The sequence below is a fragment of the Bos indicus x Bos taurus genome, chromosome 2, assembly GCF_003369695.1.
Source record: "Bos indicus x Bos taurus breed Angus x Brahman F1 hybrid chromosome 2, Bos_hybrid_MaternalHap_v2.0, whole genome shotgun sequence".
Lineage (NCBI taxonomy): Eukaryota > Metazoa > Chordata > Mammalia > Artiodactyla > Bovidae > Bos > Bos indicus x Bos taurus.
Genome location: NC_040077.1, coordinates 33,998,916 through 34,019,872, shown reverse-complemented (window position 1 = coordinate 34,019,872; position 20,957 = coordinate 33,998,916). Strand labels below are relative to the sequence as shown.

Below are 20,957 nucleotides of genomic sequence, written 5' to 3'. Positions count from 1 at the left end.
CATTTTCATTCTTTAATAAAATGTTTAAAGTTGGTGAATTTTATCTTCATTCTATCAAATGAAAAACATTATTTAAAAAGGAATAATTTTACCTTATTTCAACATTGCATTTAATTATTATGATTTTATATACTTCCTTCCCTACCTTGCTCCTACCTTTTCTTCCCATCCCCCACAAAATAGAAAGGACTGTATTTATTCTACAGAGAAGAGGGCATATCTAACAGGATCCACTAAAACTTAAAAAGAACTTGTTGGTACTTAGAAATACTGAGTAAATTGGAAGTCCAGTAACTGTTTGATTTAATAATGATATACTGATGCTGATATCCCACTTTTTGTTTGCTTCCCCAAGGAAGAAGGTTTTTAATGAAAACTTAAGCAATGGAAGACAATCTAAATCAAAATTATGGAGTGGGAGACTGGGGTTAGCAGATGTAAGCTTTTATATGTAGAATAGATAAACAACAAGGTTGTAGAAGAGAGTTATATTCAATATCCTATGATAAACAATAATGGAGATGAATATTAAAAAATAATGTATATATGTATAAATGAATCATTTTGTGATATAAGAGAAATCAATACAACATTGTAAATCAACTACACTTCAATTAAAAATTGATAAAACATAAAAATAATAAACATTTAAATATTTAATCAACCTTTAAAAACTTATTTAACTAATACAGTCCCTGTTACTACTATCAATATTAATACTATTTTACAAAAATAAACATTTCAACCAACCTGACAACTCTATACCATCATCTTCACCTTCTTCTGAGTTTAAAAGGGAGTTTTCAAGGATTTGAGCTGTACTGATAATAACATCATGAGACTTGACAACTTCTGGAAATGTTATTTTCAATTGGGTATCACCACTTAATCTAGTAACATGATACCATTTCTTCAAAAATGGTTTGAACTCTTTGCGGAAGAGCTGTTCAACTAACGGTACCTTTAAAAATGCCAAAGTTAAAAAGAAAGAGAAAGCATTGTCAAACAAAAAGTATTAATCAAAGGCCTACTATGTGCCAAGTATTAACAGAAATGTTTGCATTTTAAGTTAATTAGATGTAACAGCCTATCCATCATTTCATTCATCCACACGTCAATAAGCATTTATTCAATGTCTTTTCATTAGGTGTAGACATTGTGTCTGGAACACAAAGATGTTTAAGGTATAGCTGACAACTCTCAGGAACTCTTTCTAGCTGAGCACATGGATCAAGACTCAAGAAAAGAAAACAAATGATCACAACACAATGTGATAATTCTCCCATGGAAACAAAGAAAGTGACAGCAAAATGGAAGAAGTAACTTCCATTTTGGAAGGGTTTAGAAAAAATTTTAATCTTGTGAACTGTGGGTTAGTGAAGAGATAAACTGAAATTAAGCCTGAATAAGAAACAAAATTTGAATTTTTAGAACAAAGTCAAGCTATAAAGGGCTATGAACACCAAAAGTATTTTAAATTCAATATAACAGTTCATAGGACCCTTATGGGCTATAGAGTTGTTGGAGGATCAAGCCAGAGGCAACCTGCCTAAGGAATTGGAGGATGCAGAAAACCAAAGGTAAGAAGGTAAGATATTGTCTAGGAGAACAGGTGGAGTTGAAGGGATGGACTGCTAGACCAGCTTTGGTGGCTGAAAAAGGACGAAATAGCAAGTTCCTTAAAAAAATAAAAATTGAGTTACTAATGATTCAACAATCCTACTTCTGGGCATATATCCAGAAAAGATGAAAACCCTAATTTGAAAAGATACATGAATCTCAGTGTTCATAGCAGCACAATTTACAATAGACAAGACACGGAAGCAACCTAAATGTCCATCAACATATGAATGCATAAAAAAGATGTTTTATATATATATATATATATATATGTATGCATATACATATAATAGAATATTACTCAGCTACAAAAAAGAATGCAATAATGCCACATGAGACAACATGGATGGACATAGAGTTTATCTTACTAAGTGAACTAAGTCAAAAAGAAAAAGAAAAATATCATATAACTTATACATGTAATCTCTCCTTGGAAGAAAAACTATGACAAAACTTGACAGCATATTAAAAAGCAGAAACATCACTTTCCTGAGAGAGGTCCATTTAGTCAAAGCTATGCTTTTTCCAGTAGTCATGTACAGTTGTGAGAGTAGGACCATACATGAGGTTGAGCGCTGAAGAACTGATGCTTTCAAATTGTGATGCTGGAGAAGATTCTTGAGAGTCTGTTAGACTGCAAGGAGACCAAATCAGTCAATCCTAAAGGAAACCAACCCTGGATATTCATTGGAAGGACTGATAATGAAGCTGAAGTTCCAATACTTTGGCCACCTGATATAAAGACTCATTGGAAAAGACCTTGATGCTGGGAAAGACTGAGGGCAGGAGGAGAAGGGGGCAACAGAGGATGAGATGATTAGACAGCATCACTGACTCAATGGACATGAGTTTGAACAAACTCCAGAATATAGTGGAGGACAGAGGAGCATGGCATTGAGATTGGACATGACTTAGTGACTGAACAACAATATATGTGTTAACTAAAAAATATGTAAATGAACTAAATGTAATCTAATGTAATCTAAAATACAAATGAATTTACAAAGTAGAAACAGACTCACAGACACAGAAAACAAACTTATGGGAGTTCCCAGGTGACCTAACGATTAGGATTCTGGCTTTCACTGCCCTGGCCCAGGTTCAATCCCTTGTCTGAGAAGTGAGACCTGCAAGTCTGGTACTGTTTTGCCCCTGAGCCTAGTGCTGAATTGGAGGAGTGCTGTCAATCTTCAGTCCTGCATTCACAATGCCCAATGAGGTCATTACTCTGCATTCTACCTTACTTTACATTTAGAAACGTCCAGCCTAGGTAACAGCTGAACTTGGTCAAAGTGTTAAGGTTTTATTGCTCAGTAGAGAACAAAGGAGTTGAGTCTTTGTATGTTGTAGTGACCCCTGAAGGTGACTGAGTTGACACCTCAAGGCTCTCACATCACAGTCATTTAGAATAGCTCGATTACTAGGGAAAGGAATAACCGGGCCCTGTTGTTTAGTTGCTAAGTTGTATCCATCTATTAGCAAACTCATGGACTGTGGCCCTCCAGGCCCCTCTGTCCATGGGGTTTCCCAGGCAAGAATACTGGAGTGGATTGCCATTTCCTTCTCCAAGAGATCTTTCCGAACCAGGCCATCTTGAAGGTTATATCCTAGGAGAAGCTGTACAGTGGAAGCCCAGGAATGTACAGTGTGGCAAATAAAGTTGGCAGAAAGAGTTTCAAGGGCAAACATCAATGAATGAACATTACACTTCTCCTCATGCAGTTATCTGATAATGTGATCAGTGGTTATCTTATAGTGGTCTGTAAGGTATGTGCTATTCATTTTTAAAATTTTGAGATGAACTCTGTTTATGTGAAAAATAAGGGCTGGCTGACCCTCTTAGCTGGAAAGAACCAAGGAAGAACACTTCTTTGTTTTATTATTTAGTAGAAATGATGAGGGCTTCTAAGAGTGAATGTAGGAGGGGAAAAGGGGCTAAACGGAGCCCATGAATTCCAAGGAAACAAAGTGAATAAATAACAAAGTTTGGTAAGTGAAAGAATATAACACAGGCTTGAAAGAGAAAATTTCACTTAGTCGTTTTTCTCCCTCCAAAATGAGATCTCTTGCCTGTCTGTCACAAAATCAATTGAGAGATTTGGAGAACACAGACTCCCAAGCCCCACTCAAGAACTACTGAATCTAGACACTGACCATATTTAGGACAGAGTCTTGAAGCCTGTACTTTATGAAGCTTCCAATATGACATTTAAGTTTTTTCAAAAAATTTTTAAAAGAGAACCACAGCTCTTCTTTTTCTTCCACAAAGTCATTTCTGATTCAGTTTTATAGGACTATTCTTTTCATTCTACTTATACAAGACAGAGGAAATAATCTAAGAAGGAAGTCAGCAAAAGAGATTCTGAGGAAGTAAAAGAAGATTAAATGTAGTGGAGACTGCATGCTCCAGAGGAGAGAAAGTGAGCTCTGAAAACAAATACTTCAACTACTTGCTTATTGTGTGACCTTGGACAAGTCACTTAATCATCTCTATCTCCAATTAACAAAGTCAGGAAAATATCAACCTGTGATGGAAGTGTTATGAAAAATAAATGAAATAGAGGCTGACATAGTGCCAGTACTCAGAAAACTTCCCTGGTATTTCACCATCTTTTTAGTCTAGTAGTAGATAATGGTAGAAGAGAGGACCAGTTCCCTTCGGAAGAAAAGGGTTCAAGTCTCAGCTCTGCTGCAGATGACTCCTGACAGGCCAATTAAAGCCCAAAGCCTTGGTTTCCTGATTGCTAAAATGGTGATATTTATGGTTACTAAAAAGAAGAGCTGTGTGATTTCAATGGGAGGATGTAAAGTGCAACACAATAGTCATTATTATATTAATACACAGCTCTCATTTCCTAGACCATAGATTCCTTGAGGGCAGGCTCTGCGTTTGATTTGTCTTTAAATACTCTCATGCTGCTGAATCATTTAAGAATCTCCATACGATGGAGTAGAGAAGGAAATGGCAACCCACTCCAGTATTCTTGCCTGGGAAATCCCATGGACAGAGAGCCTGGTAGGCTACAGTCCAAGGGGTTGCAAGAGTCAGACATGACGTAGAGACTAAGCCACCACAACTATGGTCTGGAGTGGCATAGAAACCTGAGGTTCTGCCCATAAAGGATGGGCTGAGATATTCCAAAGAAGCAGGATATTTTGGTCTACAGAATAAAAAGACGTTGTCACAGGAGGTGGCAGGTGTTGGAAATCCTGAGACTCACTTTGGGTGGCATTGACTTCCTCCTGAAGGACACAAAGAGAGCCAGATGCAAGCCTGACATGGCTAATTGGGAGGTGTGTGGTCCTCTTGGAGCCTTTTCCTGAGATGTGACAGAGTGCCTGCCAAGACTAATCAAACCCAAATGCTACCCACTTCTGCTGAATCATATGGGGCTGTATTATAGCATCTAGGAACCTGGGATTTCTCTCTCATGATGTTGAAGTCCTAGATAGGAAATAGAAAGTCTGGGAACACAGGTGGTGTTTTCATTTCTCCCTGCATCTGAAGGCGATAACTTTGGAAAGGATAGAGAAAGGGAGACAAAAGTAAATGGTATTAGGAAACAGGATTTCTCCTTTCTAGATCAAGAGTTATAATATTAATGCCTTGCCATTGGGCCAAATACAGAAAGCAGGTTATGTTGACTTACTGGGTCAGAGATTATCTGATTCAATTAAAAGAATTAAATTACTTTAGAATTCAAAGCAATGGGATAATAAATTAACGATTATTAGGGAAGATCTTGTGGAGAGATGTCCAGTAATTTCTAGGGAAAAACAAGAGGGAAGCAGATCAGAAACTGGACCCATGGCCTTACATGTCTACAGAGCAATGGATATGAATAATTAATGAGGATAATTTCACATTTAAACATGGGTGCAAATGTGAACTCATAAGTATCACCTTGATCCAACGGGATGAAAGATTCACAGCCAGAATACAGCATTGAGAGGATGAGGAGTTATACAAAAAGGAAGGTGCATGAGATACACACAAAAATATGAGACTTGAAAAGATCAATCAAGATTAATAGTATGAAAAACATAAATGTAAACCTAAGTGTCTGCATGCAGGCTCAGAATTAACCTCCAAAAATAACTTAAGAGAGGTCTAGTTTAACAGATCTTCAAATGAAAATAAGCTGAGACTTCTCAGGTTATGGAAAACTTCAGATGAGTCTGTGGGTGCCAGCGTTGGTGACAAAAGGCAAACCCGGTCATGGATCACACGTTACATCTCATCTTTCCTGTATTCTGTACTGACTGTATCTACAGTATTTTGTCCAACCCTAAACACTGTGTTTTAACAGGGTCTTATTAAGAACATATAAGAGAACTGGAAGGATTTATCACAGGAAACTAAAAGAAAAATCCCTCTGGAGTCATATGATGCTTGATGTCTTTTCTTTGTGAAGGGCTATCATAAGGCAGAAAAATTAGGATTTAGCTTACTCTGTATATTACAGAGGAAAGAATGCTAAGCAATGAGTGTGGATTACAAAGAAACAGATTTTGATGAATACAGGTATGTCTTTCTAACAGTGTCAGTTGTTCAAAGAATGGATTGAGCTCTTTTGTTAGAAGCAGGACCTTCTTGATATTAGAAGTTACTCAGCAGAGGTGAGAGAACCACTTGGCAATAAATGAAAACCAGATCTTACAGGCTTCTTTCAACTCTAGTAGTCTGTGATGCTGGATAAAGGAAGTAAAGGAAGCTGATGAATCAAAAGTAACTTCTAGGTTTTGAGGTTACATGCTTTGGAGGAGGTAATATAACCAACAGAGAGACAGACAGGGAAGGAGAGATCTTTGGGAGAGTAAATGAAGGGAATGAGCTTGAGGAAATGGAAGAATGTTCAGATGGTATCAAGAGCATCAGTTTAAGTCATTTCAAATCCAATTAATTTTGTTCTTTTCTCTGGACCTGGCACTTAAGACCTTATTCATTGGTTAAGGAATTGCAATTTATTAGTTGTTAAGGTGAGGAGGAAGGAAGGGAAGAAGGAACTAATATTCACTGAGTCACTCTTAGACTTTAAATAGATTATCTCAGTTAAACTTCCAACCTTGTATAGAATAGTATTATTTTACTCACTTTACAGATGAGGAAATTAAAGTGAGAGAAGTTCATAATTTGCCCAAGATCAAATTACTGGTAGGTAGAAATAGTATTTACACCTAGATTTGTTTTATTCCAAAAGATAATATCCTTAATAAGGAAAATATATGAAGAGCCATGGGAAAAAATTCTAATGTTATCACCATCACCACACACACATTCACAAACTGTTCTAACAGTGGGCGTGTAAGTATGAAGGAACAGTATTTAGGCTTAGGGTGTATATACAAAATGCTGTTGGAGTTACCTGATAGAAATCATTAAGATCATGGATTCTGAATACATTTCTCTAATACTGAAAAGCAGACTACAACTAAAACTTTCAGCATGATAGAAATCCAAAAAATAGAGGAAAGTTACACATACAGTCCGTAATTATATTTTCTGTAAAGGAGCAAATGAGAATCCAGTCACCATTCATAATGGGAAAAAGATTGTTTTTGGTCATGGAAACTGTACTCAACTTTACTCCATAAAATGGTAAAAATTAATTTCCCCAAGTTACAAACTTATAAATTAATAAACTCTGATATATATGAATAAAGTTCAACTAGACTTTGTTTAAAATGGAGACTTATACCTGTTTATGAAGATAAACTTTAAAAATCCTAAGATAAAAATATTAAAGCAAATCATTGCACTGAATGATATATGTGTATATATATATATTTTTTACATATATATAAACTATTTGAAAATTATTTCTCTATTAAACTTGATATAAATTAGTCAAATATTCACTTAATTTTCTCTTCATTTTCAAATTATATATATTCAAAGAGCACTTGCCACTTTTGACTGAGGGTCAGTGGTTAAAAAGGGCTTCCCAGGTGGCAGCCCAGGTGATGCTAGTGGTAAAAACCCGCTGCCAATGCAGAAGACACAAGAGACACAGGTTCAACACGACTGAAGTGACTTAGCACGCACACACTCATGCATGGTGGCTAAAGAGACTCTAGAACACAGTGTTTAAGCCTAGAGTCCAGTCATATTTTGAGGTCATTTATGTCCATATGCAATGATAAGTCAGTACTAGTTCACCATAAAGAAAATCTGGGTAAACATATTCTTTATACATCAGTATAAATTAGAGACATTATTAAAAACAGAGACATTACTCTGCCTACAAAGGTCTGTATAGTCAAAGTTACGGTTTTTCCAGTAGTCATGTACAGATGTGAGAGCTGGACAATAAAAACGGCTGAATGCCAAGGAACTGATACTTTTGAATTGTGGTGTTAGAGAAGACTCTTGAGAGTCCCTTGGACAGCAAGGAGATCAAACCAGTCAATCCTAAAAGAAATCAACACCGAATATTCATTGGAAGGACTACTGTTGAAGCTGAAGCTCGAATACTTTGGCCACTTGATGCAAAGAGCTGCCTCATTGGAAAAGATCTTGATGCTGGGAAAGATAGAAAGCAGGAGGATGAGGAGGAGGGGATGATAGAGGACGAGATGGCATCATCAACTCAATGGACAAGAGTTTGAGCCAGCTCCGGAAGTTGGTGATGAACAGGGATGCCTGGCGTCCTGCAGTCCATGGGGTCGCAAAGAATCAGACATGACTGAGCAACTGAACAACAATACATTGGTTACAGATTTTTGATTTAATGTTCTGGTTTAATAGGAAAAAAAATCTACTTTAATGGCTAATAATTTAGATATTAGAGAGAATTGAAAAAACAAAGATTTAAAATAAATTGCTCATTTTGACATTTTTCCTAGTTAAATCTGTGTGATCCATTGTTACAAACATCACTATACAAATGCTTCAGAAAAAAATAATATGAAAATAAAGCATGTTTTATTTATGTACTGTCTGAATACCTTATTGACGAGAACCATAACTTTTCCATGTTCAGATGCTTTTTTCTTGTCCAAGTGATCCTTGGCAATGTAAACGGCCACTCTGGTTTTCCCACTCCCCGTAGGGAGGCATATAATGATGTTCTTCCCCTCCAGGGCAGGCTGGGCCACTTCCAGCTGGTAAGGCCTGAGATTCAGCTCTGGCTCGGGGGATGCTCTTTGAGCCACATTCTCATCATCTGAAGGAGGTTACAAGGAAGAAAATTAAGGAAACAGACAACAAAATAACTAAGGCTGGAAAAGACTCTGATGCTGGGAGGGATTGGGGGCAGGAGGAAAAGGGGACGACAGAGGATGAGATGGCTGGATGGCATCGCCGACTCGATGGACATGAGTTTGAGTGAACTCCGGGAGTTGGTGATGGACAGGGAGGCCTGGCGTGCTGCGATTCATGGGGTCGCAAAGAGTCAGACATGACTGAGCAACTGAACTGAACTGAACTGAGGAAGCCTGAAATGGAACATGGGCCCCTTGCAGCTTAAATCTCCTTTCATATGGGGTCCAAACCAATCCATTTTCTGTTTTCTGTACCAAATGGGTGTCAGCTCTCTGTGTTTGCAGGACACAGCCCAAGGACTCTGGAAGTGGCCTAAGGCATGGGAATGGAGAGGGAAGGGATTAATAGGATGGAGGATTAGGAGGTGGCAACACAGAGAAGTCTTTTCAGAGAGTGGGCAAAGCCAAGTGGAAATGACTGTGGTGCAGGCTTGGCAGTTGATGATTCTTAATGCCTCAGACTTGCCATTTCTTTGTGGAACCATTCTACCACACCCAGTTCTCTTTCACCAACAAATCAAGAGGGACAGGGAAAGTAGGACTCCTTTTTCTATATTCCCCCTCACTTTTTATTGCGAAGAAATATTAAAGCTGATGCTGCTTTCCTTCATGTGAAAAACTTTACCTGACAAACCAAACACCAAAAAGCATATCTATCTATCTATCTATCTATCTTCTGTCTGTAGATCATCTGTCTCAAATACCTAAAAATGGTTCCCCCAATCCAATTTTTTCCATTTAAGGCAACCAGATTAAATAGAAGCTGTATTTAGGGAAAAGGTGCTAGCCTTTTCCATGCTAGCCTTCAATCTCTAAATGTGCAGTGAAAGATGAAAAACAATTTTGTTGGTTCATAACTGGATTGTGACTAATTTTTCTATTTAGCTTTGAATGTGATTTTTATCACTTTCTTATAGGTATGTCTCCACATATTCATGTTTTCCTGAAACTCAAAGCACAATACATTAAAAATATTTTCAGCTAGAGTAGATCTCTACATTTAAAATACTGAAAAATACATGCTAACATACATTAATTTTATAAACATTAGAATAAAATCATTATAATATGTCTTGGTTTAAATATACATTTTTTAGAAGTGACCGAGTTTATTTATATTCAGTTCAGTTCAGTTCAGTCGCTCAGTCGTGTCCAACTCTTTAGTCAGGGGGAAAGATCTAAAAATGTATAACTTATCATGTGGAATGCAGTAAAATAAATATTGTATCAATTTAAAAGCCCATCTTTTGCTTTATGTAATCAGAAGAAAAAAAAGTGAAATGACAGCACTTATCAGTATTTCATTACACATGAAGTAAGCATTCTGTCTCTTATCAATGAATGCAATAAAATTAAACTAACAGAATCCCATTAACTTCAAAAAAAGTTGCTGATTGTTCCATTTCAGCAACTGGATGATTCTGTTTAACCGGGTTTTAACTTGCTGTGATAGCACTATCTGAACAGGTAGGAAAATTCACACCAAATACCACTTAGTCAGAGTCATCTACTAACCTGGCAGGAAATTTGCCTTCTGTATGGATGAGTAAACATATATGCAATACATTTACGTTATCATTGGCTCATCTGCTGATTCATTTATTAGGATTGTCAGGAAGAACTCATTCAAGATCACCAGCTTTTAAAAACACACATTGACAAGTTTTCTTTCCATGCTTGTCTTTGAACTCTATAGCAATTATAATAACCCATCCTCTATTATATTTACATAAGATTCAAGTTGACTTCAGAATATCATTGTGCTGTGCTCAGTTGTGTCTGACTCTGCGACCCCATGGACTATAGACCGCCAGGCTCCTCTGTCCATGGAATTTTCTAGGCAAAAATACTGGAGTGGGTTGTCACTTCCTACTCCAGATGATCTTCCTGACCAAGGGATTTAAACCATGTCTCTTGTGTCTTCTGCACTGGCAGAGGGGGTTCTTTACCACTAGCTCCACCCGGGAAGCCCAGATAGCTCAATATCATCCATATTTTTTTGAGTCAATTCTAGGAAACTTGATTGGTAGCCTCAAGTTTAAAAGAGAGGCACAGAGTGAATATGGAAAAAATCAGAGTTGGATTCATTGTGAGGATAGCATCCAAAGAAAAAGAGCTGGGTGAGTGCTAAATATTCAGCCTGATTCTTGCCTTATCACATCCTCTGACACAGGAATGAAAGAATATATCCACATACGCAATGAAAAGAGAATTTTCTCTTCTCTATCACCAGAAGGAGAGAATTGGGCTGGTGTCAGGGAGCCAGGAGCCAATTTCCTTTATAAAAAAAAAAAAAAATGTTTGGGTTTTGTTTGTTTGTTGTTTACTTCTTTTTGGCTCTCTTTGAAAAAGCAAAATTAATTAAATGCAATAACGAAAATGGTATTTAAAATATGCACAGGCTTTGAATAATATTGTGCCCATCCTCTACAACAAGTATTTATCAAAGACCTTAAAATTATACTATACCATACAAATGGTCAAAAAATGAAATCAAATAAGGCTTAAATAATAACATTCTATTGAAACAGCACCATGTGGCAAATTTCATTCTCACATTGATTTTTGACAGCTGAGTTATTCTTGGAGAGAAAAGGTCTGTCACTGCATGTGTTTGAAAATGACAAAGTATTCCTTTACCTATAGTACGTAACCTCAGAAAAATATACCATTCCAGCTGGACAAATATTAATAGATATTACCTCAAAATAGTAAGGAAACACTTTCTACATATCAGGCCAATGTGCATTGCCAAAAACATTGCCACTTTGCAAGAAGCAGTATATCCCTCTGAGACTGAGGAACAGAAAAACAAAAAAGCCTCTCACAGTATAATTAAAATATTTAAACGTCAAAAGTACCACTAATTATGCTTTACTATGGCATAATAATACTATGAAAGAATATAATGTCACATCCATGATTCTTATGCCTCATAATGTAACCTCTAAACGTGGACAAAGGGCATGTGGAATAGGGTCCCTTTGATGTCAACTTCAGAAATTAAACACAATCCCAAACACTGCAATGCTTTCAGTGAGTCAGTGCATGTTTAACAATTTGCAGTTTACATAAATCTATATTAAACTGATTTGTATGTCAACTTATAGCATGCACATGAAAGAAAGGAATTTCATAATTTTATGATTTCAGAATTTTGCTATCCACTATGCAATCTTATACCCACTAGTCTTTATTCCTAAGCACTAACCATCCAGAACTTCAATGAGTTGCCCTTTAAAAATGTGTTTGTCTTCAAATGTATTTGCCTTTGGAAATGTATTTGCTTTTTAAAAGTAGGTTGCATTCAGATTTATCACGCCTTTCATGCCATATTGAAGACTGAAAATCAGTAAATAGTTGCATTTGCTAACAGTGCTAAACAGACAAAATGCCCTGCACACAGAGGATATCTATTAGATAGTAATTAAATGAATGAATATTGTTGAAAAGCCCTTACTCAGGCAAACAAAAATTAGGAGAAGGTCCAGAAGCTTAAAGCAATCATAAAGATGTTAAATATTAGCTAGAGTGTATTTTGAGTTCTAGTATCAATACCGTTTAATAAAAATGTTAATTATTAAATTTAACAGTTGTATAACAAGCACAGAAAAAACAAATAAAAGCCACAGAAATATGCACATGCCAAGAACTTAATATTAACACTGACTAAATTGAACAGAAAATTAATTAACCCTTTTTAATTAACATTAAAGTTATGACTGACATTTGGTGAATTGAGTTTCCTCAAATCAACTTGTTCTAAGTTATTTGGGGGTTATTAAGAGACAAGAGCATTTAAATAAAAGAGGTGGTAGTTTCCCTTGGGAAAGCTTTAGGGCAGATGGCTATCTTTATGTAAACTGTTTTGCCCTTTTAGGCCTATTGTAGATGTAAATTTCTATAATCCTTCAGACAATGCAGGGTAATCTGAAGTACATAATATTTTCTAAGTATTTTCTATAACTCAGTCACAGAACAAATGAAGAATAGTTTCTTAATTTGCCATTTTGCTGCTGCTTCTTTGCTGACCATATTGCAAAACACTGATTTTTGTTTGCACTAATTTGTTCATTTTAATTATAAAATATTTCAAACACACAGATATTAGAAAGACATGCAAGGGCCCATCACCCATTCTCAATGTGAAATTTCACCTCAGTAGTAATAATGGAAATGTACATTCAAAGGACAGAAAGAAGAGATAAGAAATGGATCAGACTGACCAAAGTTAGGGAGTCTGACAACAGGAAGTCTTGCTAAAGTGTGGAGATTGGGAAACGGCCCTCTTATTTACTGTGTGTGTGTGTGCTCAGTTGCTAAACTGTGTCCAAATCTTTGTGACTCTATGGACTGTAAGCCTTACGGGCTCCCTGTCCATGGGATTTTCCAGGCAAGGATACAGGAGTAGGTTGCCATTTCCTTCTCCAGGAGATATTCCTGACTCAGGGATTGAACCTACTTCTCTTGCTTGGCAGATGGACTCTTTACCTCTGCACTACCTGGGAAGCGGGTGGGATATTAAACTGATACAAAGAACAATTTGGGAAATATCTAGTAAATTTCTCATTTAGTGATGAAAATATTTTGCAAACTCAACTAAAGGGATGTTTATAAATATTGAAATTCTTTTAACTATATATGTATATTATAAAGCTTAAGAGGGACTCATTAAATGCCATTAACTATAGTCATACTCATCTCATTTATATTACTTTTATTTATAATGTATTTTAATTTTTTAAAATGTAGGGGTTGGAAACAAATGTATAAAATTGAGTATATAATTTAAAAGCAGTCAAATTAATTGAAACAGATCACATAAATAAAACAGATTACATGGTTCTATGGAATGTGGCATATGCCAGACCAAAAAGCTATGTACTGGATCAAAATTAGAGACCTTGAGTCTAAGACTTGTAAGTTGTACTTTTCAAGAAAGTGAATGGCAAAGTTCCAAAACTATTTCAACTGTAGAAAAGAATTGCTTTAATTGCATAAATACATTAGGGAGGGTATGAACAGCCCCCATGCGTTCCACTATATGGTGTCTTATTTCACACTTTTTAAGGTTTACACAACAGTTAGGCAGTACCTGAATCACTTCCCATGGTGCCTGAATCACTGCCCATGTTGCTGTTATGTCCAAGACTTTCATCTAAGCAGCTGACACTTCCTTCTGCCAAACTTGTGTCTGATTCTGCAAAGGAAAACATTTTAAAATATTTTAAAAATATTTCTGAGAATAAACGTATTTTAACTGCACACCTCTACAGCACACAGTACATACAGTTCAATGCAAGTGGAGAAGGTACATCCAGACAATCACGAATAAAAGGTAAGAGTTTCTGGCAAGCAATGTTTGAAAACTCCACTATGAATGAGCAGCTGTCGGGGACTGAATCAAATACATGTATTTACCTACTTAAAGTACCGTACATCCAATATGAGGGCTCATGCAAATTTGTAAGGAGTTACAACTTTTGTTGTCCCCCTTTCTGTAAATTTTGTCCCAAAAAATATCTGAACCTGATATTATTACTTAAACATAAGTACTATGTAGAAACCGTTGAGTCATCTGCATGTAAAATGGTAGAGAATTAATGTTATAGAACAATTAATGAATTAATGAAGAACATGGTTCTACCGATAAGTTATGAAAACAGCAACTCAGTGATACACATAACTAAAATCACACAAAGAATTCACTCAGACTATCAGGCAAGCCTGACATTGCAGGGGCACTAGAAGCTTACATGAAGTTGGAAATTCTTTTTTTCTTTCTTATAATTAAACTAAGCTTCCATCAAGAATGACAGTTAATGGAAGTGGCAAGGGCACATTTCATTTATTAATCCTGATTTTTTTCTTTTGTTCTTTTCAATACTCAGCATCAATTCCTTTTGAAAAACCTTCCTTCCCACAACGGAAGGCTTCCCTTCTTACAGTTCATTTCCAAGGATTTATGCAATCCCATCCGCAAGGATCAGAACTATTGCTAAACTGGTTAAAAATAAATGAAAGATGGTTACAGATGTTGGTTTTGGAATTAAAAGACTTGTGAAATTTGCTGTTGGCAATGCTATGAGCCTAACTTCCTTCCCCTTGTTTAAAATTGGGCTAGTAGAGGTACAAGCTATTATATATAAAATAAGCTACAAGAATATATGTAGAACACAAGAAATATAGCCAATATTTTATAATAGCTATAAATGGAGTAAAACCTTTAAAAATTGTGCACACCTGTAACCTATATAAGGTTGGTGGCCATAGTCGTAAAGAAACTGCCTACCAATGCAGGAGACGTGGGTTTGATCCTTGAGTCAGGAAGATCCCCTAGAGGAGGGCATGACAACCCACTCCAGTTTTATTGCTTGGAGAATCCCCATGAGCAGAGGAGCCTGGTGGGCTACAGACCAAGGGTTGCAAAGAGGCAGACACGACTGAAGCAACTTAGCACACGTGCACACATGTAACCTACATAAATATTGCACATCAACTATACTTCAATAAAATAAAAAATAAAATGGAGCCAGCACAATTTACTTCACAGTATTTGACAACCATGTAGTAATGTTAGGTATAACAAGTTCTTTGCATATACTTATTGGTGATTGAAAAATGAAATCAAATTCAAGGAGTTGGTGGACTAGTAAGGCAAGAGTGTCATTTAAAAATATTTGGGGAATTCCCTGGTGGCCCAGTGGGTAGGACTCCGCACTTTCACTGCCAGGGCCTGGGATTCAACCCCTGGTCAGGGAACTATCAAGCCAGGCAGTGTGGGCTAAAATGAATAAATAAGTAATAAACAATAAACCATCTTTAAAATTAATATTTCATAATATGTATACTTGTGAGATTATTATTTTATGCTAGAGTTCTCACATGCACTAAATAAATTATATTAAAGTAAGATTACTCTAAGTAAGGGCTTCCCAGGTGGTGCTTGTGGTAAAGAACCTGCCTGCAAATGCAGGAGACACAAGAGATACAGGTTTGATCCCCTCATGCAGGTCAGGAAGATCCCCTGGTGGAAGGCATGGCAACCCACTCCAGTATTCTTGCCCGGAGAATCCCATGCACAGAGGAGCCTGGCGGGCTGCAGTCCATAGCATCGCAAAGAGTCAGACAAGACTGAGCATGTACACACCATGAAGCTAAGTAAAACTAGTCTGAATGTCAACATACTTAAACTGGAATTAGAAACAGGTGATAAAGAGACACAGTATGTTATCAATAAAACATGTCTAAACATGGACAATATATAACTCCTTAAACCTACAGTATCTGCTTTTTCTTTAACAGGTTATTTATTTTTTTAAGTCTGGTGTGTTGAAGTATAATTTCCATACTGTAAAAATCACTCTTTTTAGGTGGATAAGTTGGATGAGCTTAACCTCAAAATTTGTCCTCAAACCCCTTCATTGTCTCTTCCCTCCTGCTGTCCCCTAACAATCACTGATTTGGTTTCTGTCCCTAGAGTTTTGTCTTTTTCAGAATGTCATACTGATGAATTGAGGTAATATGTAGCCTTTATGCTTGGCTTCATTAATTTAGAATAAGACCTTCAAGATGCATTCACGTTGTTATTTATATCAGTAATTTGTTCCTTTTTATTGCCGACTACTATTCCATTGAGCATCTGTGAAATGTGGCTGTGACATCTCCCTTCCAGCTTGGATAAGCCTACTTAGCTTGGGAAACGTAATGGAATTACAGCCAATACAAATTAAATATATGAGATAGCTTTCTTAAAAGTTAAAAGAAAGCAGATAAGAAATTTATAAAAAAAAAATCCTCAATGGACTTGCATACTGTTTAAGTATATTAGCACAACACAAATATACTCATGTGAAAATACTGTGCTTATCAGTTGTCATAGATTAGCTCCGAAACTCAGATTTGAGGAATCCCTTATGATCACACGGGAAAACCTGTATATCTCACTGAGAGATTTTAAATATGGCACTTTGCAATTCCCAGAGGTATGCCTTATTAGGAGCTCAGAGGCGAGTGTGGGATAGAACTGTCAAGTAGAAGAGCGTTTTGGGCAGATGTACTGATGAAAGAGAATATGAGTTGTAAGGAAAAGGCAAGGTGTAAAATGAGGTGGGGAAAATGTCATTGCAAGGATAATTCTAGATCTAGAAAGATAAATCAAGATTTTTAAGGCAAAAAAAGTGAATTTTGACACGCATTTTACTTGTTTTAAATGTTGTATAGAGAACTGAAGACAATGCCAAAAACACTGAAAAATACTAACAAATAACTGAACTGACTGATTATCTGAAATGAAACACTGTATCTTTAAGTTTTTCACTGAATATAATCCAGATGAAAATTATACTTGATTTTCATTTCATTTTCTAATCACTAGTAGTTAAATCATTATCTTAAACATACTCCATGTATTTGTAAAGTCAGGATTTTCCCCAAGCTTTCTTCTAGCATATATAAGGTTTGAGAGAGCTGCTTAATGCAGCGTGCATGAATAATATATGACTATTAAAGAAAAATACTACCAAAATAGGATATTATTAATTAAGTTTATTATCTGGATTATTTTGGTTTAGTAAACAAATCCACAATGTGTCAGAGGACACTGAGCTCAGTGCTTACACAGATGTAAATGATATTTTAAGCTCTCAGCATCCTCTGTGGTAGATACCTATTATCACCTCAGTTTCATAGGTGAGAAACCAAGTCTCAGAGAGGGTAAATGATATATCCATATCACACAGCTAGAATGGAACAGAGCTGGGAATCCCATTTTCTGAATCCAAGTCTAATATTTCATTCAGCGTTTTTTTGCCCAATGCTAAGCATGCTGATGATCTGTTAAAAGCTTTGTAAACAAGTGAACAATACTATATCCATAGAGTTAACTGGAATGATTTTTTTTTAAGCATACAAACATTTGCATTATAATGTCAGTTTTTCTAACAATCTTGAAGTAGCTTATCTTGCCAGGGAAAAAAGTTAGAGATTATTTATTTTGCTAACTAACATTTCTGATTTCATCCACAAATTTTCATTTACTTTACTTTTAAACATCCATATTGTCTTTTTTTTTTAAATTTTATATAGGAGTACAGTTGATTAAACATCTATACTAAGTTCTAAATATTCTCTGCACACAAATAAAAGAGGAACATTTCTATCCTTCTTGGATAAAATGAATTGTGGTAATTCTGCTAGACACCATTATTAAAATGAAAGTGAACACAGAGAGGTATATATCTTTGTCATTTTAAGACTATATAAATCTCCAGTTTTTCAACACAAAAATAATTTTGTTTCCTCAGCAGCAATTTCTTATGCATTTGATATATTTTTTCTTTCATAGAAACAAAAGTACTAAAGGAAATAACCCTAATAATTAAAGAAAATATTTTGTTTCTTGATAACATTGAGAATGCTTTCTCCAGAGATTTTCTTCATGCATTTACCTAAAAAAATCATGTAACACACACACATGCACACCAAAAAGTCAGATCAAAAAAGTGTTATATGATGAAAAAATCAAACCAACCTATTGAATTTATAAACCAAGAGTTCCTGCAGTTGATTATATAGGATTATCATGAGTCATTCTTTGTACTTTTCACAGTATCAATCTGGATTTATGTCCTAATGACTAAAGTCATGTGTCTATGATTTTAAAATAGCTCAGATAAATAGTGCATTGGAGACTGGGCATTCCCATGAAAATGTGCTGTGGAGTCAAACAAATTAGTCTCCAGATCTGAGCTCAGCCACTGCTAACAAGTGACTTATCCTTTTTACCTTTTAAAAATATAGACAGCAATTTCTACTTTCTCTTTTATTATGAGAATGATTCTCTTAGATCAAATAAATAAATCTTTAAGAGAAAGAAATCTTAAATTCTCATGGAGTGGCTGTTTACATGAGCTTTGAATATTAGAGTTAGATTACATAACAAGCTTAATTAACTTTTAGATAGGTGTCATTTCCTTTAGGAAAAATATCAAAGGTAGGTATGAAATGGATTAGAATATGCTGGTAATTTCTGTTTAAAGAAAAGCAGTTATTCCTATAAAACTGCTGGAATGAAGAAAAACAATATTTATTCTGTTAAAAGACAGGATTTTTGATAATAATTTTGTAAACAACACGATAAAGAACAGCTTTTCCTATAATAATAGTGTCTAAGACCAGTCTATAAAACATGGGAGAAAAAAAAAAAACTGCCTCATTTTACAATCACATCTTGAATAGTTTACTAATAAGACAGAAATACTAACCTGAATCTGAGAAATTATATATTTAATATCCTATGGAACTTTAAATACTTTAAAATATTTTTAAACCATTTGGAAGCCAAAAAAAAATTCTTTTTTTTTTTAAATTTCAAATGAAAAAAACCCTCCTCCTTGAAGGCCTTTTCAGATCTATTTCAATGTAAAGTTTGCCCTCTGCTGGAAAAATGCTATATTAACAATGAGTTGATAAATATATTGTTTATTCAGCCTAAGAACTGAGCTTCATTAGGTAAAACACCAATTGGTGCTTACTTCCATCCCTACCAGGTGGTGTTCCTCCTAATTTCAGCTTAAGATGCATTTATAATTTCATAGAAGATTCTTCCTGTCTTACCCCTTGCCTCAGCCTTTCCTTCTCTTTGCTGGAACGTGGTTTTTGCATCACATTAGGGATGGGGCCAGAGCCTCAGCACTACTGAGAAAGAGCACCAGCAAAACCAATGGTTCTCCTGAGAGGTAGTGTTTATAAAGTATGCAAATAGTCTGATTTCACCTGCCAGGTAATGGTGTATCTATTCTAGTTCTGACCTCTCGACGCACATTAGCTTTACTTCTTCAACTATCCCCTCCTTCTCTCTAGTTGCATAATCCCCAAAGTCTGGAACAGCAAAGACCATCCCAAGCTTCAAACACATGTGTACGTATGTGCGCTCACGCAGGACTCAGGCTCTTTACAAGTGTGCTTACTGTCATACTACTAATAATACCAATCTCCTTTTCTTTTGAAATAACTATCTTTTCTGAAAGGAGATAGATGACTTTTATTTTCAGCTCTATGTATATGGATTTGTGTGTGCGTGTGCGCGCGCACACACACACGCTTACATTTTGGTCTGTCAGATTCTGCTCTCTGTGCCAGGGAACATGTGTTCCCGCAGAATGGAGAGAAGCCACCTCCACCCACCTTGCATATTCTCTCCTGGATCCAAGCTTCTAGGAAATGAGTTCCCCAAAGGAAAAAAAAAAAAATCTCCTAGAGCCACAGGCCCACATGGCTATCCACCGAGCGCCTCTGCTCCTGTTTATAGAATTCACTCTGCTGAAGTGTTTCAGCCAGAATTAAATTAGAATTGTGTATATTGATGTTGGCTTAAATTGTGTCATCTATGCCCTTTAGCCTTTGGACTTGAGTCTTAAAGAGAAAGACAGTAATTCAAGTACAGGGTTGTAGGGATAGTCATACCCACTAGAGTGACCCATTCATTCACTGCTTGTCAGTAACAGGTAAAAAGTCTGAGAGCAGAGTCCGTTATGAGTGATAAGCATGATGACCACATGGGAAGTAAGTCTTGGCAATGCAGAGTGTAGGAATACATGCAAGATAGATGGGAAGTGGAAACCTCTTTGGTTGGTAGGTACCCTTCAGGAAAAGCTATTCAAGTTATGTGGATCTGAGGAAAGTATGGAGAGAGGTGCATTTAAAGGTATCCTGGTAGGGACTTTCCTGGAGGTCCAGTGGTTAAGATGTTGCCTTCTAATGCAGAGGGTGAGGGTTTGATCCCTGGTTGGGGAGCTAAGATTCCACCTACCTCGTGGCCAAAAAAACCAAAAACATAAAACATAAGCAATATTGTAAAAAATTCAATAAAGACTTTAAAGATGGTCCACATCAAAAAATAAATTCTTTAAAACGATAAAAAAAGGCAAATCCTGGTAAATATTCAGTAGTAGCTTTTGGGGAGGAAAAAAGAAAGTGACAATTTAAAAGTGTTTGCCACATTGACTTGACGGCTTGATTTGTAAGTTCTATTTGATCTAATTTAATAAGACAAAGATCTAGTTCAAAAATAA

The 20,957-nt window shown here is 36.0% G+C and overlaps 1 protein-coding gene across 1 annotated transcript in view; it reads right to left on the bottom strand.

Moving 5' to 3' along the window:
* Nucleotides 1–20,957, bottom strand: part of IFIH1 (interferon induced with helicase C domain 1) — a 56,205-nt gene that overhangs the window by 15,314 nt on the left and 19,934 nt on the right. The window contains exons 4-6 of the mRNA XM_027559234.1: nucleotides 13,979–14,083; nucleotides 8,569–8,786; nucleotides 751–961 (exon numbers count right to left, since the gene is read on the bottom strand). Coding sequence (XP_027415035.1) covers nucleotides 751–961; nucleotides 8,569–8,786; nucleotides 13,979–14,083 — 534 coding nt within the window. The remainder of the gene's footprint in view (nucleotides 1–750; nucleotides 962–8,568; nucleotides 8,787–13,978; nucleotides 14,084–20,957) is intronic.